This window comes from Coenobita brevimanus, chromosome 61 (genome assembly GCF_032717465.1).
Source record: "Coenobita brevimanus isolate Jiangsu-jjx chromosome 61, ASM3271746v2, whole genome shotgun sequence".
In the NCBI taxonomy this organism is placed as follows: Eukaryota; Metazoa; Arthropoda; class Malacostraca; order Decapoda; family Coenobitidae; genus Coenobita; species Coenobita brevimanus.
The window spans coordinates 34,206,491-34,229,486 of record NC_137014.1 but is presented as its reverse complement, the minus strand read 5'-3'; the positions used below and the strand labels follow the sequence as shown (position 1 = coordinate 34,229,486).

Genomic DNA, 22,996 nt, shown 5'->3' with positions numbered 1-22,996 from the left:
TATTGCATCGGTGGTCCCTTTCCCTCGCATAAACCCCAAACTCCCATATCATACCTGTTAGGACTCTTTATTACCTTCATTATCTGGTCCAGAAGTTTAATACCTCTATAATTTCTCTTTTCCAGGGCATCATCCTTCCTCTTATTTACATTTACAGTCACACTCTTCAGTCATTCATCCAGAACAGCACACTCATATATAATCAGATTTATTAAATCAGTAACTAAACCCACTCCTATATCTCTTGAGGCCTTCAACACTTCAACAGTCAACTCAGACACACCTACCACCTTCTGTAATTCCATCCTGCCGATTGCCTTGCTCTCAGTAGTAGCATCAAAGGTTTCATTCAGCAACCAATTTTAATGCTTTCTCCAAGCATCTTTAATATCCTCACTCCCCACCATTACCTTTCCTTCATTATTCTTCATACACTTCTCACCTATGATATCCCTAGTTTCTCTCCTCATCTGTTTTACCACAGTAAATACCATGTCTTTCCCATTGGCATTATTAACCCTTTGACTTACCAGTGATGACCTGGGTTGTCATGCATTTGTCAACCTCTGACGTCAGTATGACGACTTTGCCCATCATCCGATGTAATCTGTAAAGAAATGTTTAGGGAGTCGACATTTTTGTTGGATGACAGGCAAAAGTGGGTGGAGCTAAGCCTGCCACAGCTGGTGCATGCGTGCTCACTTGGTTTGCTTGGCTCAGTGTGGTGTGAGGTTCCTGTTTTTTTTTGTGTGTGTGTGTATATATGCGGCATTATTATTTAAGAAAATATAACAAATAATACATTATTGGAAAGGAAATTTATTCTGCTACATACTGAAGCAAAAACTATTATTACTTCTTGAATAGTTTTTTTTTTGGCAAATTTTTTTTTAAGGACTGTAAAACTTAACATGTCAGCTAAATTCTGGTCACTTTTTTTTTGCATTTTATTATGTATATATTGTCTTTTTGGACAATGTTCAACAAAACAAAACTCTTCATCTTCAAAATGAGACCAAAGTGGCTTTTCTATGATGAATAGTAACTTTTCTACAAGCGTTAGAAGTAAAATATCTCTACGCGACTGGTCTGAAAGCTGTTGAGCGAGAGTTACGTGCACAGCCAAAATTTACGCTCCTCCCTTCACGGGGTAGGGTTAAGGCTATTCAGTAAAAGTCTCTGAGACTCTGACTTTGTCCTGTATACCTCCTTTCTGGTCCTACACGGGCTCATGGCCTTTGGTTCCTTCTTCCTCGCATTAAAAAAAAAAAAAAAAAAAAAAAAAAAAAAAGCCAAGTATTCCTCTCTGTTACCACCCTTTTTCCATTTGTGGAAGTCTTTTCACTTAAGTGTGGCTGCTGCACCCACAACCCACTACCATGTTGCCTTATGTCTTGGTAGATTCCTTGTCCATCCACACACTGAATCAATAAGTCTCAAGAGATTGTCCTTGAGAGCTTTGTATTGCTTATTTACAGTATACTTTTTGTCTATAGTGCCCTATTCAGTCACCACTTGATTCATCTTGCTATTGAAGGCATCCCATACTGCTCGATTTTCAGCTTCCATATTTTCCTTGCGGGTCTTTTTCTTCACTACTTGCTCCTTTTGCACCATGCCACATATCAATGGCTTTTGTTGCTGCCCATATTCTTTGCTCCCCATAACTTTAATGTCCTACACAAACCTCCTGTCAGCCCTCCTGTCCAGGAAATACAGTATTCAGTCTGGCTGCTATTGCTTCCAGACTAATACGTAATCAACCTACACTCTCTCTTCCTAAAATGTATGTTACACTCAGTCATGTTCATTGCCTTCCTGAACTCCAGCATCCTTTCCCTTTCCGCATTCCTCATACCATATACGCATCCCCCGTGCAAACCATCACTTCCTTGAGGTACTGCACGCACATGACAATTTAAATCCCCACTCAAAACTACATTTCATCATTCCCCATACCACCAGCCACATTTATCAGATCATCCCAGAATGTGTCATTTTCATTATTACCCAAGCTAACTGGTGGAACGTGTGCTGAGTTTTCCAAACAATATTTTCAGTGTTATAATCCATTTATTTGCTCTCATTACATTCATAAAACATTCCATCCAAATGTCTTCAACAAGGGTGCACACTTTTTTTTTTTTTTTTTTTTTTTTTTTTTTTTTTTTTTTAAATAACAGGACAGAAAAAAAGAAAAAAAACTGGTGTCCTACGTTGATAAAAAATCTGTAACAGTTGGACTTGAACAGCTGTAGGTTGAAGTTTGGGGGGAAACAACTTGGGGGAAGTGAGTTCCAAAGAGATGTAGTTCAGGGAAAAAAGATTTCTGTTAAGTGGAAGTTTTGCAATATGGCAGGGTGACATTCCTGTCATGGCCAGATGCCTGTGTAGCTCAGGGAAAAGTATAGAGAAGTGGCACAATGGATACAACTTCATCTGAGCAATTGCCATAAATGTATCCGTAAAATAGTGCAAAGGAGGCAACATTCCTTCTTGCCTGTAGGGGTGGTAGTTTATTTGTAATAGTAGGGTTATTAATAATTCTGACAGTTTTGTTCTGAATTTTGCCTACCAGTAGTTGTTTTAGTGCAGCCTTTCCATATCCATTCCACAAGGGTGAGCAGTATTCCAGCTGAGAGCGCACATGACTTATAAACTACAGCTTACTGCTCGTCTGTGAAGGGGCTACGAACACTGTACAATAATCCAAGTTTCTTTGAGGCGGTTTTAGCAAGTGATCTGACATGAGAGGTCCAGCTGAGGGCATTGTTAAGTGAAACACCGAGAATTTCAATACTTTTAGAGATAGGAATATTAGTAGCATTGATGATAATATGGGAATCTGACAATATCTGTTTAATAGTAAGTTGTATATGTATTTGGTTATACCAGCATTAAATGAGACAAGGTTATTTTGTCCCCATTCAGTAATCCTAGATAAGTCTTGATTTATGGAGGTGGCTGTACCGAGCTGTGAGTTAGAGATATTAAACTTTGTGAATGAGTTTTTAAGTGGGAATGAACTGTGATGTGTTGAGTTGTTTTTTGCATATGAATGGATGGAATTATGGGTGACAGATAAGAGATCATTAATATGAATTGGGAATAGGTTGGAGCCAGAACTGACCCTTGTGGCACACTGGCGTTAACTGAGTGGAAATTGGAATATACATCATCTACCATTTACTACGCTGGGTGGTAACCATATAGCCGTATTTTGGCACCTGGTGGTTTAGTGGGTAATTATTGCGCTTCAGTCGGATTGAACCGGTGAAGGTTTATATCCAAGGGGTAGTTGGGGTTGATTGCTCATGTAATGCCACTCAGGGATGAGTGAGGCTGGTCGCTCTCATCTTAAATGTCGAGACCAACTGCCTAGCCCCGGGCTCCTACCTCCTCATGGGGCAATGTAGGATTGGATGATGGATGGATGGATGGATGCTTTTATCCTTCTGTCACTGAGATATGAGGAAAGCAGAGGAACAAAAGATGTTGGCCCATAGCAAAGGAGTTTGGACAGGTGGGAACAGTGCCACTCTCTTTACAAATATCAAGGGCTACTGCATGAGTTTCTCTATGTTGGTTGATTGATTGATGGATGGTGTGAGTCAGGAGATAGGGTATATTAATGGTGGATTTTTTGTGGCAAAAACCAAATTGTCTATCACCAATTAAATTGTTGGATTCAGGCTGTTTGACTGTGTATTTATTCATTACAAATTCTTTACTGTGTATTTATTCATTACAAATTCTTTACCAAGAGAAGACGTGATAGAAATTGGTCTGTAATCAGAGGGGTCAGAGAAACTTCCTTTCTTTGGAATTGGGTGGATATTGGCTTCTTTCCAGGAATTAGTGAATGAAGAAGTACATATGCATAGTCTGAATAATTTAGCTGGAACAGAAGCAGGTTCTTTAAAAAAAAAAAATTGGGGGAATTCCATCTGGGCCTGGAGCTTTGTTGGTTGGTAAATTGTCTTGGGTGGATTTTGCATATCAGATCTGTACTTAAGTGGAGCATTTTGGGAGAGCCAAGTTCTAGTACTGAGACATTCTGGCTGACTTCCTTTGACATAGAATTTCTGGCAAATGTACTGGCAAGGATATTTGCTTTACCACGTGGGTCATTTGTAACGTTACCTTTTGAAGCCTTTTGTGAGGGAATGGGTGATGACTTATTAAATTTATCATTGAAAGAATTGAGAGTTGGCCAGAATGTTCTATTGTCATTAGGATTGTTTTGTAGTTTGGATGCTTGATTGTGAAGAAAGTTTGATTTAGTGAGATTTATTACTGCTTTTGCATGGTTTTAGCAATTGTAAATTTCCTGAGCAGTTCAGATTTTTTTATTTTAATTACCAGGAAGAGTTATATGCTAATGTCTTTTGGGCCATTGCTCTGGCACAATTGCTACCAAGCTTATTAAGACTTAATGACAATGGAAATACAGGCAGCCCTCCACATTTGCAGATTCAACTTTTGCGGGTCTCACAGATTCGCGGATTTCGCCTCTGTGGAGCCAAGATTTCGTTGGTGGCTGCAAAGTGTAGCAGTGTGGACGCTCATGTGTCATTTCGCGCCATATCAGGCCTGCACCGAACCAATGTGCTCTTGCGCTCATCTGTCTCTCCCTCAGAGTGTGTCCTGCCACTGTCACGGTTGCTTTGCTGCCTCTGCGCTGCCACGCCAAACTTCCCGTAATTTCGTTACTGTGCCCAATGATTGTGCTCTTGTGTGTTCAGAGGTAACAAGTGCATTGCTGTGCTATGAGGTGAGTGAACTAGCGCCCAATTGTGCGATTTACTCGTGATAACTTTGCCCCACGTGTGTCATGTTCATCATCATCATCATCACCACAAGTCGTCAGAGTTCGTCCACCAAAACTTTAGGGACAGTGGTGAGTTACCTCTGAATTTAATGGATATGTGGTGAGTGAACTCTGAATTTAATGGGTATGGTTGTAAGAAGTTGGGGTAAATATGTAGCTGATGACTTGCCCACGCTCACGTGGATGTGCCGAGATGCACTCAGTCGTGGGAGTCCGTGGAAGTCACCAGGTACATATTTACCCTAACATAGTACACCCATACCCAGTCAAAACTTATTTGTTGTTAAACTTTTTATACAGTTGGTCTGTTACCATTTGTGATATTTTATGCTGTTTTCGTGTCCCAGATATGAATTATTAGGTACAGTACATGCACACTTGCTCACAGGGAGTGATTTGTGGCTGTAGAGGCATTTACGGGAGGGCCCACCAAACATTTGTGGAAATTCCACATTCGCAGGAGTCTGTGTCCCCTAGCCCCTGCGAAAGTGGAGGGCTGCTTGTATTTGTACTGTATTTATTTGAAGCAGTTAGTCTGGCAGTAACATTTTAGCTTCTTAAGTTCACATATGATTTGTACATCTTTGACCCCAGATACAAGAGGCCCCACTTCACAAATGAGTTTTGTTCCTGAAAAACTGTTTACTAAGCAATATTTTATTGTGTGAACCCATTATAACATGGGTTAAATGGGGTTTGGTTCCAGGACTCCGATTTTCCCCTGTCCACCCGTATTAACCCTTTTTTTTGCTCAGTCTGAATCAATATTTATGTATTTTATAACTGCATTGCAGGGTCATGAGCTTGGGTGGTCCTTTTAGCCCGCAGAAACAATGTATTTTCCCCTGCTTTCTTGATAGTCTCCCTAGATTTAAAAAATTGTAGTGACTGTCGATGGTGCGAAGCCATGGTATCAAGCTATGTTGTTTGCCGTCTCACAGCTCTTGTGCCTCCTTATTATGCCTAATTTCAGCTCGAGCAAGGCTTTTCTTGGCGGACTTAGCAACTTGTTTGCTGGGACTTGTAGCAGGGCATGCAGGTGGCGTGATGACAAAATAAATGTTGAACATGTGGCGGCACACTGTCCTGTTTTGGATGGTAGAGTGGGGGTTAATGGTATACGTTTTCTCCGTTAGTGGTGCTGTGGTGGAATCAGCCGCCTGAGAGCACGCTTGGTTTAACCCCTCTGTGGCCACCAGCGTTGAACGATGTTTTACCGTAGCATGACTGCCAGCATTGATGCAGTGCGACTTGTAGAAAACTGCGAAAATTTTGAGAAGTGAATGAACGTCTCGGATCCCTTGAGACCGACCTGCACACCACTCCCACACATCCCATCTGTCAGTTGAGCACTTGATGCCATGATGAGTGGATGTCTGATTTTTGCTCGTGGCCATGCTTAAACACACACAGCTACACCCATTATCTCGATCCAGACAGAAAATGTCATCTTTCTCCTTCCATGTGACAGACACTCAACAACCCTGTTTATGATTATAAAAAAATACAGGCATAAGCAAAAAGAGACATGAAAATAAGAGAAAAATACATTTATTTTTGTACAGTACTCTATCTTTACCTACTTGCACAGGTTTGTTGTAATGTACAGGTTTGGACCATTCGATGCAGTGCAGCTTGTAGAAAATTTTGAAAATATTTGAAAGTGAATGAATGTGAGAAAATGCTGGAGTATAAGAGCATAGTAGAAGAAAGATTGGGAAGGTGTGAGAGCAGATGGAAGGGGTGGAAGAAGTATGCAAGATATTCACTGAAGAGATGGGCACAGCATGTGAGGTGATTTGTGGAGTGAGGAGGAGATGCAGCAGTTTGCAAGGGACAGCATGGTGGAGTGATGATGTGAAACGGGCTGTGAACCAAAAAAAGAAGGCATATAGTGACTGGCTAGTGAGTATAGGTAGGGGAGAAGATGAGAGAGAGAAGAGAGAGGTGTATGTAAGCAGAAGGGAGGTGAAGATATTGGTGAAGGAGAGTAAGAAGAGAGTGAATGAAGAGTTTGGGAGGAATCTGAGTGTGAAATGGAGGGAGAGTAAGAAACTATTTTGGAATGAGGTAAAGAAAGTAAGACAGTGAGAAAGGAGAAGTAGTAGGGGAGTGAAAGATGGGTGTAGATTGTTGGTGGAGAAGAGAGATAAAATGAGGAGATGGAAGGAGCACTTTGAGGATTTGTTGAATGTAGAGAGTGAGAGCAGTGCGAGTATAAGTGGTTGGGGAATGGCTGGGAGAAGAAGAGATGAGAGGAGGGAGGAAGAGATCAGTAGGGCAGAAGTGGTTGAAGCAGTGAAGAAAATCAAGATGGGAAAGACCCCAGGAATTGATGCAGTGTGTGTGGTGAAATGCTGAAGTATGGGGGTGAGATTGTTATGGAGTGGATATGGAAGTGGGTAGATTGGCTTGGGAAAAGGGTAGAGGTCCAGAGGACTGGAAATCAGGTATAATTGTTCCTTTATACAAAGGAAAAAGGGAAAGAGAAGTATGTGGTAACCATAGGGATATTTGCCTTCCTAGTGTACTCAGAAAAATGTATGGTAGAATACTTATTGATAGGGTTAGGCATATTACGGAGGAACTAGTGGGAGAAGAACAAGGGGGATTTAGGAAGGGAGAAGGGTGTGTAGATCAGATATTTATTCCAAGATGTTTAGTGGAGAAGTATCTAGAGAAGGGAAAGAAAGTGTATGCTGCCTTCATGGACTTGAAGAAAGCATATGACAGAGTAGATAAGCAAGGTATGTGGAAGGTATTAAGCATATATGGAGTGGATGGGAAATTGCTGAGTACTGTGAAGAGTATGTACGAGGGAGGTAGGGCTACGGTGCAAGTGGTGAGGTCTTTGATCTAAATGTGGGACTGAAACAGGGATGTGTGATATCTCCATGGGTGTTTAATACATTCATGGATGGGGTTGTAAAGGATGTGCAAGGTAGGGCAGTGGATGTGGGGGTGACTCTAATGAAGGAGGGTGAGGTGTGGACGATTCCGGTGTTGCCGTTTGCTGATGATACAGTATTGTTGAGTGAAGATGAATGGGAGTTGCAAGGTTTGGTGAATGAGTTTGGGACAGTGTGTAAGAAGAGGAATCTGAAAGTTAATGTAAATAAAAGTAAAGGTATGGTGTTTAAGAGGAATGAAGTCACAGAATGTACAGTACTTGGGTAGTATGATGAGTTAGGATGGAAGTTTTGGGAATGAAGTGTTTGAAAAGGTACAGCAGGGAAGGAAGGTTGTTGGTTCACTGAAAGTGGTGATGATACATAGGGAGGTGAGTATGGAAGTTAAGAAGTCACTGTGATAGCATTGTGATCCCTACCCTGACATATGGAAGCAAGGCTTGGACCTTGCTGGAGGGGAACAAGTCGAGTGAGAGCAGCGGATATGAGTTACCTGAGAGGAGCATGTGGAGTGACATGGAGGGACAGGTTGACAAATGAAGAAGTGAAAGAATGTTGTGGGGTGGATGTGGATGTGATTGAGAAAATTAGGAGAAAGACACTGAGGTGGTTTGAATATGTGGAGAGAATGGAGAATGAAAGACTGACTAAGAGGGTGTATGTGGGTGAAGTGGAGGGAGGGAGAGGGGAGGGGAGACAAGAATGAAGTGGAGGGATGGAGTTCAGAGGTATATGAGGGAGGGGGGAGTGAGTTGGGGGAGGGCAGTCAAATGGTGGATGACAGAGCGACTTGGAGGCATTTTGTCTGCGGCCACCCTTTGCAGGAGTAGGGCGTTGGACTGTAGATAGATAGATAGAGTGAACATATTCTTCACCAACATCCGCAGTCTTAGTACAGATTTAAACTCAGTTCATTTTTTCCTTCAATCCATATCCCCTCTGGCCCTTTTCCTCACAGAACCAGAAATCTCACCCTCTACTGATATATTCCCATTTTGTTTTCCCGGTTACCATCTCCTCACAAACTTTAGTAACAAGGGCGGCACCTGTTGTCATATGAAATCCCAATATGCAGTTGACACAATTATAAACTTCACTTCATCCAGTTTTGATTACTCATTGTATAAACTAAGTTGTCAAAATATTACCAAATATATCTGCGTAGTCTATCACTCCCCCAATGCTTCTTCGGAACCCAGTATATTTTATTCCGTATCCACACAGTTGAGTAACTGTAACCTTGCCTTTAACACCGAAATTACCATTTTGGGTGATTTTAACATACATAATGTTGAATGGTTATTGCACTCAGCCAGGACTGATGACGCTGGTCTAGAGTGCGAGCTGTTTGCAGAATCGTTTAATCTCACCCAGTTTGTAAAGCAAGCAACCAGAATACCTGATAATCGTGACCATAATGCCCATCTCTCGGATTTATTCTTGACAAATAATCCAGATCAGTACAGGATATAGGTACTGTCACCACTTGGATCCTCTGACCACAATCTCCTCAAAGCCTCATTAGATAACCCCCCACACCTCCCCATTCTGAACCTGTCAGGATGACCCAATGGCACTTTGATAGGGCAGACTGGGATGGATTTAGAGATTAACTTGCTGACATTCCATGGCAGTCTTTCTTTCTCTAGTGATCCCAGTTATACACAGTCCCACATTTGGGACTTAATACTAGCTGGTATGGATTTATTCATACCAAGTCAACAGTTCACTAAAAGATTGAACTCTCCAAAATGGTTTGATGGCAGCTGTGCCAGAGCAACAGCCCAAAAGTCATTAGCATATAACTCTTACTTAAAATAAAAAACATCTGAATCACTCTCTCAATTTAAAATTGCTAGAAATCATGCAAAAGCTGTAATAAATTTAGCTAAATCTAACTTTCTTCAAAAGCAAGCATCAAAGCTACTTAACAACCCTACTGACAATAGAATATTTTGATCAACTCAATTGTTTCAATAATAACTTTAACAAGTCATCATCCATTCCCCCACTACAATCTTCAGATAGCAACATTACAAATGACCCATGTGTGAAAGCAGATATTTTTACCAGTACATTTGCTGTTAAGAGTATGTACGATGGTGCAAAGGCTGCAGTGCGTGTGGATGGTGAACTAAGTGAATTTTTCTCTTTGAAGGTTGGGTTGAAACAGGGATGTGTCATGTCTCCATGGTTGTTTAATCTGTACACGGATGGGGTAATAAAAGAGGTACAAGGTAGGGTAGTGGATGTTGGAGTGGCCCTGGTGAGAGAGGATAGTGTTTGGAAACTCACTGTACTGTTGTTTGCAGATGATACTGTGTTGTTGAGTGAAGACGAATGGGAGCTGCAAGGCTTGGTGGATGAGTTTGGGAGAGTGTGTAAGAAACGGAATCTAAAGGTGAATGTAGGGAAGAGTAAAGTGATGGTCTTTGAGAGAGTTGAAGTCAGTGAATGTACAGCGAGGTTGGATGGTGAGGAATTGGAAAATGTGAGTACGTTTAAGTACTTGGGTAGTGTGATGAGTAAGGATGGAGGTTTGGAGGGTGAAGTGCTTGAAAGGGTACAGCAGGGAAGAAAGGTTGCTGGTTCCTTGAAAGCAGTGATAAGAAACAGGTAAGTGAGCATGGAAGTGAAAAAGTTACTACATGACAGTATTGTGATACCAACTCTAACGTACGGAAGTGAAGCTTGGACGTTGTTGGAAGGACATAGGTCGAGAGTGAGAGCAGTGGAAATGAGTTATTTAAGAGGAGCCTGTGGAGTCACGTGGAGAGACAGGCTGACAAATGAGGATATAAAGGAGCATTGTGGTGTCGATGTGGATGTGATAGGAAGCGTTAAGAGGAACACACTGAGGTGGTTTGGCCATGTGGAGAGGATGGAGGGTGAAAGACTGACGAAGAGAGTGTATGTGAGTGAGGTGGAGGGGGGAAGAAGGAGGGGGAGGCCGAGGATGAGATGGAGGGATGGGGTGGAGAGGTATATGAGAGAGAGGGGTGTGAGTTGGGAGCAGGGCAGTGAAATGGCGGGGGACAGGGCGACTTGGAGGCGATTTGTTTGTGGCCACCCCAAACGGGATTGAGGCGTCTGGCAATAGATAGATAGATAGACATTTGTCAAAAATTCTACCATAGACAATACCAGCCAGAACGTCCCAGTACTAAAACTTGACTCTCCCGAAATTGCCCCACTTAAAATACAGACAAAATACGTAAAATCCATCTTAGACAATTTACCTACAACCAAAGCTGCAGGTCCAGATGGAATTCCACCAATTGTTTTGAAAAAGTGTTCCCCTGAACTTGCCTTTGTTCTAGCTAAATTATTCAGACTATTCATATGTACTTCTTTACTCCCAAATTCATGGAAAGAAGCCAATATCCACCCAATTCTGAATAAAGGAAGTCGTGACCAACTGCCTAGCCCCAGGCTCCTACGCTCCTCATGGGGCAATGTAGGATTGGATGATGGATGGATGGAAGTTCCTCTGACCCCTCTGATTACAGACCAATAGCAGTCACATCTTCTCTTGGTAAGGTATTTGAAACTTTAATTAATAAGCACATTGTTAAACATCTTGAATCCAACAACTTAATCAGTGATAGACAATATGGTTTTTGCCACGAAAGATCCACCATTGACATACACAATCTCCTAACTCATACCATCCATCAATCAATTGACCTACATGGAGAATCTCATGCAGTAGCCCTTGATATTTCTAAAGCTTTCGATAATGTATGGCACCGTTCCCTGCTGTCCAAACTCCCTTGTTTTGGACTAACATCTTTTGTTCCTTTGATTTCCTTATATCTCAGTGACAGGAAAATAAGAGTAAAAGTAGATGATGTATATTCAGTTTCCACTCGATGAACGGTGGCGTGCCCCAGGGATCAGTTCTGGTGCCAACCCTGTTCCTGGTTCATATTAATGATCTCTCATCTGTCACCCACAATCCCATCCACTCATATGCAGATGACTCAACACTACACAGTTCATTCACACTCAGACACCCATTTACGAAGTCTAATATCTCTACCTCTCAATTCAGTAGAGCCATCTCCATAAATCAAGACCTATCTAGGAACGGGGACAAAACAATCTATCTATTCTATCTATAGTCCGATGCCCTAATCCTGCAAAGGGTGGCTGCAGACAAAACGCCTCCAAGTCGCTCTGTCACCCACCATTTGACTACCCTCCCCCCAACTCATCCCCCCCCTCCCTCATATACCTCTCAACTCCATCCCTCCACCTCATCCTCGGTCTACCCCTCCCTTTCCCTCCCTCCACCTCACCTACATACACCCTCTTAGTCGTTCATTCTCCATTCTCTCCACATGTCCAAACCACCTCAGTGTATTTCTCCTAATCTTCTCAACCACATCCACATCCACCCCACAACGTTCCTTCACTTCTTCATTCGTCAACCTGTCCGTCCATGTCACTCCACATGCTCCTCTCAAGTAACTCATTTCCACTGCTCTCACTCTTGATTTGTTCCCCTCTTGCAAGGTCCACGCCTCGCTTCCATACGTCAGGGTAGGGATCACAATACTATCATGCAGTGACTTCTTAACTTCCATACTCACCTCCCTATTTCTCATCACTGCTTTCAGTGAACCAACAACCTTCCTTCCCTGCTGTACCCTTTCACGCACTTCATCCCCCAAAGTTCCATCCGTACTCATCACACTACCCAAGTACTTAAATGCACTCACATTCTCCATATCCTCACCATCCAACCTCACTGTACATTCTGTGACTTCATTCCTCTCAAACACCATAACTTTGCTTTTGTTTACATTAACTTTCAGCTTCCTCCTCCTACACCCTGTCCCGAATTCATTCACCAAACCTTGCAACTCCCATTCATCTTCATTCAACAATACTGTATCATCAGCAGACATCAACACCAGAGTCTTCCAAATCTCACGCTCATTCATTAGAGCCACCCCCACATCCACTGCCCTACCTTGCACTTCCTTTACAACCCCATCCATGTATATATTAAACAGCCATGGAGACATCACACAACCCTGTTTCAGTCCTCCATTGAGATCAAAGAACTCACTTAGCTCACCATCCACTCTCACCGTAGCCCTAGCTCCTTCGTACATACTCTTTACAGCACTCAACAATTTCCCGTCCACTCCATATATTCTTAATACCCTTCACATACCTTGCTTATCTATTCTGTCATAAGCTTTCTCCAAGTCCATGAAGGCAGCATACACTTTCTTTCCCTTCTCTAGATACTTCTCCACTAAACATCTTAGAACAAATATCTGATCTACACACCCTTTTTCCTTCCTAAATCCCCCTTGTTCTTCTCCAACTAGCTCCTCTATCATATGCCTAGCCCTATCAATGAGTATTCTACCATATATTTTACCAGTCACACTAAGAAGGCAAATACCCCTATGGTTACCACATACTTCTCTCTCTCCTTTTCCTGTATATAAAGGAACAATTTTACCTGATTTCCAGTCCTCTGGAACCCTTCCCTCATCCCAAGCCAATCTACACAACTTCCATATCCACTCCACAACAATCTCACCCCCATACCTCCATTTCACCACACACTCCATCAATTCCTGGGGCCTTTCCCAACTAGATCTTCTTCATTGCTTCCACTACTTCTGCCCTACTGATCTCTTCCTCCCTCCTCTCATCTCTTCTTCTCCCAGCCATTCCCCAAAACAACCTTGTCTACTTTAATGCTAGTAAAACTAAATATATAAAGTTTACTGATAGACAGATATTGCCAGATTCGTATATTACCTTCAGTACTACTAATATTCCCATCTCCAAAAGTATTGAAATTCTCGGCGTCTCACTTAACAATCCCCTAAGCTGGACCTCTCATGTTAGATCACTTGCTAAAACCACCTCAAAGAAACTTGGTCTAATGTACAGAGTCTGTAACTTCTTCACTGACGAGCAGTTAGCTGTGATTTATGAGTCATGTGTGCTCTCAGCTTGAATATTGCTCGCCCTTTTGAAATGTATGTGGAGAGGTTGCATTAAAACAATTTAGACAAAATTCAGAACAAGGCTGTTAGAATTATTAACAACCCTGCCATTACAAATAAACTACCTCCCCCACAAGTAAGAAGTAATGTTGCCTCCCTTGCATTATTTTACAGATATTTTTATGACAAATGCTCAGACAAAGTTGCGTCCATGGTGCCACCTCTCCATGCCTTCCCTCGTGCTACACAGGCATCCGGTAGCACTCATGACTGGAATGTCACTCACCCATATTTCAGAACTTCTGCCTATCAGCATTCTTTCATTCTCCGAACTGTATCTCTTTGGAACTCGCTTCCCCAGAGTTGTTTCCCTCCACGCTTCAACCCACAGCTGTTCAAGTCTAACTGTTACAGATATTTTATGAACAGAAGACACCAGTAATCTGGTGTATGGATTATTATTTTTTAATTCATTTGTTTTTCCTTCCTCTGTTCTGTTATTTAAAAAAAAAAAAAAAAATCTTTGATGTCCTGAGACTGACCTTCTTTACACTCACACACACCCAATCTGTCAGTTCACTGCTTGCTTCCACATTGAGTTAACATCCGATTTTTGCTCATGGCCATGCCAAAACACACACAGGTACACCCAGTATCTTGACCAAGACAGAAAATATAATCTTTCTCCCCCCTTGCGACACACGCACAATCATCCTGTTTACTATCTATCAATCTATCTACTGCCAGATGCCTTAATCCCGTAAGAGGGGGACACAAACTAATCCCCTCCATATCACCCTGTCCCCTGCCAGTTCACTGCCCTGCTGCCAGCTAACACCCCTGTCCCAACATATACCTCTCCACTCTATCCCTCCATCTCATCTTTGGCCTCGCTCTCCCTCTCCCCTCCTCTACCTCACTCACATTCACTTCCCTCGTCAGTCTCTCGCTCTCCATCCTCTCCACATGGCCAAACCACCTTAATGTGTTTCACCTAATGCATCCTGTCACATCCACATCCACACCACAATGCTCCTTCATTTCCTCATTGGTCAGTTTGTCTCTCCATGTAACTCCACATGCTCCTCTCAAGTAACTCATTTCCACTGCCCTTACTCTTGACTTGTGTCCCTTCAACAAGGTCCAAGCTTCACTTCCATGCATTAGAGTTGGTATTACAATACTATCATGCAGTAACTTTTCACTTCCATGCTCACCTCACTATTTCTTTCAAAGAACCAGCAACCTTTCTTCCTTGTTGTACCCTTTCAAGCTCTTCACCCTCTAAACTTCCATCCTTACTGATCACACTACCCAAGTACTTAAATGCACTCACATTTTCCATTTCCTCCTCATCCAACCTCACTATACATTGATGGACTTCATTTCCCTCGAAGTCCATAACTTTACTCTTCCCTATGTTTACCTTTAGATTCCGTTTCTTACTCTCCCAGACTCATTAACCAAGCCTTTCAGCTCCTCTTCGTCATCACTTAAAAACACAGTATCATCTGCAAACAACAGTACAGGGAGTTTCCAAACACTGCCCTCACTCATTAGGGCTGCTCCAACAGCCACTGCCTTACCTTTATAACCCCATTCATATACAGATTGAACAACCATGGAGATATGACACATCCCTGCCTCAATCCAGCCTTCAAATAGAAAAATTCACTCTTCTTTGTCTGCACACACTGCTTCCCTGGCACGCTCGTACATACTCATCACGGCATTTAGCAGCTTCCTATTTACTCCATATATTCTTAATACTTTCCACAGTCCTTGTCTATCCACGCTCTCATATGCATTCTCCAAATCCATGATGGCCACATACAACTTGTTTTTCTTGTCCAGAAACTTTTCCACTGAAAACCTAAGAATATCTGATCTACACAACCTCTTCCCCCCCTGTTCTTCTCCAACTAATTCCTCTGTTATTTCCCTAACTGTGTCAGTACGTATCCTACCATATACTTATCCTATTACACTTGGAAGACAAATGCCCCTATGATCACCACACACTACTTTTTCCCCTATTCCTTTGTACAGGGGAATAATTATACCTGACTTCCAATCCTCTGGGATTTTACCTTCCTCCCAGGCCAATCTGCACATCTTCCACATCCATTCTACTACTATCTCTCCCCCATGCATCAGCATTTCACCACACACACTATCAATTTCTGGGGCTTTCCCTGACTTTCTTCATTGCTTCCACAACTTCCATCCTACCTTGTTTATGATTATAAATAAATACAAGCATAAACAAAGAAGACATGAAAATAAGAGAAAAATACCGGCAAACCACTATTTATGATACCCCTATATGCGATGCCCCGGATTAGTGATGGGGGTAGAAATACCACCCTACCCCGCCTAACGATGGCTGGGCCCAGTTTAACGATGGGTCCGTAAAGTCTCTGACTACTATCACCCCACCTCACCAGGTTTCCCCCCTCAGGCGTATAGCAAGGATGACGACCAGGACCAGACATGGACTTACAAGAGGTAAGTGATGAGAGGTGTTTGATATTTTGTGACCTATTTTTTATGATTTTCAGATTTTATTTGTTGGCTTTAGTGAGTTGTTTACAGGTGTTAGACGTAGGTTAGCATTTTGTACAGCTGTTAGGCCATTTAGATTGGGTTTTAACTGTTTTTTGGACTTGGGTAGGTTTAGGGCTTGGTTGGGGATGAAACCCGAGGCTCAAAAACGCATCCCTGTACTTTACGTGTTAAATCATTCATTCATCATTCATTGCCAGACGCCATGTATCCCAAACGGGGTGGCCAGCGGCTTAGAGTTAATTGTTTTACAGGGAGGGGCACTAATCCTCCACCAACCCCACTTGACACGTAGGGATGCCAACAGCATCTGGTGTTCCCAGGCGGTCACCCATCCAAGTACTAACCAGACCCAACGTTGCTTAACTTCGCTGATCGGACGGGAAGCGGTGTACTCAACGTGGTATGGACGTGTTAAATCGTTCCTGATTTATGATACCCCGCCTAGCAATGGGTTTTTACTTAACCAGTTGCTTCATTCAACCGGGATTTGCTTGTACGGTACTTTTTTTTATTTTTCCAGGTTTATTGTACTTGTTTGGATCATTTTGCAAACTTTTCTTGCCATGTTCTAGCATTGCTGCAATATTTTGCCGTGTTCATGTGGTGTTTTGGTGGGTGGAAAGGCCTCTCTTCCCTTCCCGCTAATCATCTCGTGTGAATTGCTGGTTGTCTCGCATTTCAACCCTTACTGTTCAGCCTGTACACTCAAGGGATGACCTTTATCTCATTTAGGTCTAAAAATATAGTCTCTCGCCTCCCATTTCCCACAAACTCCACCACCTAAATTACAAAAGTAAGTCGATACTACTACAAACACAAGAAACACTGAAAAATGCTAAATAAATTCATATATATATTTTTTGTATTGAAGCCTCACATGTTATGTACTGATTAACTTCAAAATACACATATCTAGTCATTTTACATCATTTCACCATTTGACATTGTTTTTTCTTAAAAAAAAAAAAAAAGCAGCTCAAAATTGCATTGTCAGGTGCGTCTGACATTTCTATTCAATTTGGTAAGAGTAAAAATCGGCCTCCTGCTCGGCCTGTGGGTTGCAACAAATTCACTACAGTCAGTCATGGAGGGGTTAAAATTACCAGCAGAAAAAAATTCATTAGAGTGAATTTTGGCATTCGTTAGGCAAGCAAAGAGTAGTAAAACGAGATCTTTGTTAAAGCGAGTATTCATTGCATGATAGTTTGTAAAGTGGGAGTTGCCTGTACTAGTTAATTTTGATTTACAAAATTAGGAACCAACGCTTGGAACCAATAACATTTATTATTGGGGGAGCAACTGTACTGTTTTTTTTTTTTTTTTTTTTTTTTTTTTTTTTTTGATAGTCTGAGCTCCCCTTGTTTCCATCAGTGGAAGGCCTTGTGTTAGTTTTCATTTTGCACTATAACAAAATGTCTTGCGATGAACTATTTCTGTATATTTTTATATCATACCTTTTGTTTAATAAGGAAAGGAAACAGCTTTTGCATTTTTGTATCTGCCTCGTACAGTTGTTATGGAAATAAATTGTATAAATGTGCATTTTGTATTATTCCTTCCATTGTTTCTGATGTTCATTACATTGACAGGTGTGGCACTATTCATCTATAAGGACTCCAAGGCTGGAGCAGCTACTGCTGGTGGAGGGATTGGTCTGGGAGAGGTCTTGTTGGTGAGTCATAATTTTGTAACATAAAGGATACCACTTTGATCTGGCAGTGGATTTTTGTGTGGAAGTTGTTAGGCTGGCATGAACTTGGTTTCTCTGGGTTCTTGTAAACAGGAAGGAACACACAAAACACACTTCTGATACACTCTAGTGGTACAAAGTGGGCACACAATCTCAGAGTGCCGATACTACAGGTTTATTATTATTCATACACTCTAGGTACAATCTTGGTACATTAAGCCTGAGATATAGAAGCAGTGTGAGGGGAATGGTCAGTCTGGGATGTGGGTCTCAATATGAGGGTCTGAAGAGACCTCTACTTTTAGTGCACTAGGGAGATCGCCACAAAGTATATACACTGGAAAAGGGGGAGACGCGGGGGGTGAGTTTATGTCTGTAGTGTAGGGTGTTGTTAAAAGTGTATCAGGACAGCAATAGGCCAAAAGGGAGAGACTATGACTTTAGTTCTGAAAGTGAGGAACCTGATATCTAGTTCTCCCTAAGAACCTGGGGAACAGACGTTAGTGTGTATTGTTCCCAGAGTGGGCACACAGGGAGGTTAGAAGAGACCCAAGAAAGTTGGGACAGCAAGGTTGTATAGTGGTATCGCCAGGATCTCTTTTTCTGTAGGGGGGAGGGGACTGGAGGACGTGGAAGGGGGAGCACAGAGAGAGAGGTCACTCTGGGGACTGGAGTTATGTTCAGCAGTCAGTCTGGGCTAGGGATATATTGTGGCTTCTCTGGAGGTGAACTGCATTGAGCCAGTTTGGATGGCAAGGAGGGACATTGTGGCTTCTCCTTAGCTGAACCGCATCGAGCCAACTCAGTAGGCATGGAGGGACGTTGTGGCCTCTCTTAAGCTGAACCGTGTTGAGCCAGTTCAATCGGTGAGAAGGGACGTTGTGTCTTCTCCTTAGCTGAACCGCGTCGATCCAGTTCAGTACGTAGGTACGGAGAGATGTCATGGCTTCTCCTGAGGGTGCTTAGGTTGCAGTGCATATAGATAATGAACCGAGTGTATTTTTCTATTTGAAAGTTGGGTTGAAACAGTGATGTCTCATGTCCCCATGGCTGTTCAGTCTGTATATGGATGGAGTTATAAAAGAGATACAAGGTTAGGTAGTGGATGTTGGAGGGACCCTAATGAGAGAGTGCAGCATTTGGAAAATTCTGGTACTGTTGTTTGCAAATGATCCTGTATTGTTAAGTGAAGACGAAGGGGAACGTCAAGGCTTTGGTTAATGAGATTGGGAGAGTGTGTAGGAATGTAAAGGTGAATGTGGAGAAGGGTAAAGTTATGGTCTTCAAGAGGAAGTCACTGAATGTACAGTGAGGTTGGATGATGAGGAAATGGAAAATGTGAGTGCATTTAAGTATATGGGTTGTATATTGGAGTAAGGATGGACATTTGGAGAGTGAAGTGCTTGGAAGGGTACAACAAATAAGAAAGGTTGTTGGTTCTTTGAAAGCAGTGATAAGAAATAGGGAAGTGAGCATGAAAGTAAAAAAGTCATTGCATGATAGTGTTGTGATACCAACTCTAATGTATGGAAGTGAAGCTTGGACGTTGTTGGAAGGACACAAGTCAAATGTAAGAGCAATGGAAATGAGTTATTTGAGAGGAGCCTGTGGAGTCGCATGGAGAGACAGACTGACAAATGAGGAAGTGAAGGAGCATTCTGGTGTGGATGTGAATGTGATAGAAAGCATTAAGAGATATACATTGAAGTGGTTTGGCCACATGGAAAGGATGGAGAGCAAGAGACTAACAAAGAGAGTGTATGTGAGTGAGGTGGAGGGAGGGGGAGGCCAAGGATGAGATGGAGGGATGGAGTGGAGGGGTATATGAGAGAGAGGGGTGTGACCTGGGAACAGGGCAGTGAAATGGTGGGGGACTGGGTGACATGGAGGCGATTTGTCTGTGGCCACCCCTTACGGGATTGAGGCGTCTGGCAATAGATAGACAGAGATAGGCTTGTCCATAGTTATTTTACTTATGCCATTCTTACAACACTCAGCATTCATCATATTTCAACATACTTCTGATATTTCAAGTAGGCATGTGATGAGGTTGCCACTAGGTAGCCTGCTCATTACGATGACATTTCTTATTCTTTATTTTTGCTGCACTCGGACAAATTTCGTCATGCCTGCATACATTAGTAAGAGTTGTGTGAAGTATATTTTCCAGCCAAACCATTCACCACATTCCAATCTCTTAATATTCACAACAAATGAAAGGTGCTGGGTGAGGTGTCTTTTCCTGGTAGTTGAGTAAGATTGAAAGTTGGACAACAAATGTGGGCGATCGTGTGCGTGTATGCGCCAATGCAAGATCTTGCAAGTAGAGTGAGAGAAGAGTTCTGGACAAATGTGGAAGTGTGCATGGAAAAATTTGAAAGGAATGAGAGAGAGTTTTTGATTGGAGATATGAATGGAAAAGTAGGGTATGTGAAGGTGGATGGAGTAGTCGGTGAGTGGGGTGTGGCTGCAGAGATGGATGAGAATGGCAGTGCTTTAGTGGACATTTGTGCCAGGAGGGGGTTGGTGATAGCCAATACCCTCTTCAGGCACAGAATGATCCATAGGTATACATGGCGAGTGATGAGAAGGGTGGATGATGAACTGAGTGAATGGAAGTCAATAATGGATTATGTGTGTGTGGATGAAAGGATGAGAAGGTGTGTAATGGATGCAAGAGTATGTAGAGGTTGGGGGAGTGGACTTTCTGACCACCACTTGGTGGTGGTCAGAATCAGAGTCCAAATGAAATGGAGAAATAGAAGAAGGGAAGGACAGGAGGACGTAGTTTATACAAGGAGGGTGGAAAGGTTACAAGAGGGAAGTGGAGGAGCGATTGGGTAAAAATGGATTGGAGAGATGGGGGACTTGGAAGGTGTGTGCAAGATATTCACAGAAGAAATTTGTGCAGCATGTGAGGTGGTGTGTGGGGTGAAGAGAAGACAAAAGGGGGTGCAGGGAACAGCAGGTTGAATGAAGAGGTGAGAGAGGCTGGTAGGTGGGGACACCCATCATCCACCCACTTAGTGTAGTGGTACCCTGTTTTTAGGGTAGCTCTACATCGAGTGGCAACCCAAATGATTTCCTGTAAACCAGGAAATCATTTACAATGCTGGATGGTAACCTTATAACCAACTGACATGTGTTCCCAACGTGACAGCAAGTGGGCTGGTGGAAGGTTAGTGCCCCTTCCCGGAAAACAACTAACTAAAAATACGAACAAGAAGCCTTGGACCAGGACTGAACAAAGGACATGATACGGATGGTGACGTGGAATGTAAGGGGTGCAAATGATGAGGTGAAAGAGAGAGAGATTGTCCAGGTGCTTGAGGGTGCAAAAGTGGATGTATGTGAATTAACGGAAACTAAATGGAGAGGTGAGAGTGTGAGAGAATGGGAGTATGGATGGGGTATACGTGCAATAATAGGTGAGAATGAGAGAGCAAAAGAAGGAGTGTCTATCATTGTGAGTAACAGACAGAAGAAGAATATAAGAGTGTGTGGATCAGTTGGCTCATGGATTGTGTGGGTAAGACTGAAAGTTGGATTACAAATGTGGATGATTGTGTGCGTGTATGTGCCAACGCAAGATCGTGCAAGCAGAGTGAGAGAAGAGTTCTGGACAAATGTGGAAGTGTGCATGGAAAAGTTTGAATGGAAATGGTGATATGAATGGTAAAGTAGGGAATGTGAAGGTGGATGGAGTACTCGGTGAGTGGGGTGTGCCTGCTGAAATAGATGAGAATGGCAGTGCTTCAGTGGACATTTGTGCTGGGAGGGGGTTGGTGATAGCCAATACCCTCTTGAGGCACAAAATGATCCACAGGTATACATGATGAGTGATGAGAAGGGTGGGTGGTGAACTGAATGAACGGAAGGCAATGATTGATTATGTGTGTGTGGATGAAAGGATGCGAAGATGTGTAATGGATGCAAGACCATATAGAGGTTGGGGAAGTGGACTTTCTGACCACCACCAAGTGGTGGTCAGAATCAAGGTCCAAGTAAAATGGAGATATAGAAGAAGGGAAGCACGGGAGTAAGGAGTAGATGCAAGGAGAGTGGAGAGGTTACAAGAGGATGAGAAAAAGGGAGAATATAAGAGAGAAGTGGAGGAACGATCGCGTAAATATGAATTGGAGCAGATGGGGGACGTGGAAGGTTTATGCAAGATATTCACAGAAGAAATATGTGCAGCATGTGAGGTGGTATGTGGGGTGAAGAGAAGACGAAAGGGGGTGCAAGGAACAGCATGGTGGAATGAAAAGGTGAGACAGGCTGTGGCACAAAAGAAAAAGCATATAGTGAATGGTTGAGAAATAGGGGCGTGGAAGAAGCTGAGAGACGGAAGAGAGAGTTATATGTAGAAAGGAAGAGAGAGGTGAAAAGATTAGTAAGAGAGGGTAGGAGGAGAGTGGATGAGGAATTTGAGTGTCAAGTGGATGGAATGTAAGAAAATGTTCTGGAAAGAGGTAAAGAGAGTCAGACAGGGTGGCAATGAAGTTAGTAGGGGAGTGAAAGATAAAAATGATAGATTACTAGTTGAGAAGGGAGAAAAAGTGAGCAGATGGAGAGAACACTTTAATGAATTGTTGAACATAGAGAATGAAAGTAATGCAAGTATAAGTGGCTGGAGAATGACTGGGAGAAGGAAGGAGGTGAGAAGACACGAAGAAATCAGTAGGATGGAAGTTGTGGAAGCAATGAAGAAAGTCAGAATAGGGAAAGCCCCAGGAATTGATGGAGTGTGTGGTGAAATGCTGAAGCATGTGGAAGAGATGGTAGTAGAATGGATGTGGAAGATGTGCAGATTGGCCTGGGAGGAAGGTAGAGTCCCGGAGGATTGGAAGTCAGGTATAATTATTTGCTTGTACAAAGGGAAAGGGGAAAATGAATTGTGTGGTAATCATAGGGGTATTTGTCTTCTTAGTGTAATAGGAAAAGTATATGGTAGGATACTTATTGACGGAGATAGGGAAATAACAGAGGAATTAGTTGGAGAAGAACAGGGAGGCTTTAG

At 42.5% G+C, this 22,996-nt stretch overlaps 1 protein-coding gene and 1 non-coding gene across 2 annotated transcripts in view; one reads left to right on the top strand and one right to left on the bottom strand.

Annotated features, from left to right (window-relative positions):
- Positions 1 to 22,996, top strand: part of meigo (Solute carrier family 35 member B1 homolog meigo) — an 89,080-nt gene that overhangs the window by 28,218 nt on the left and 37,866 nt on the right. The window contains exon 5 of the mRNA XM_080275314.1: positions 17,876 to 17,958. Coding sequence (XP_080131440.1) covers positions 17,876 to 17,958 — 83 coding nt within the window. The remainder of the gene's footprint in view (positions 1 to 17,875; positions 17,959 to 22,996) is intronic.
- Positions 16,582 to 16,700, bottom strand: LOC145403909 (5S ribosomal RNA). The gene has a single exon (XR_013898101.1). It is a non-coding gene; the product is annotated as a 5S ribosomal RNA (ribosomal RNA).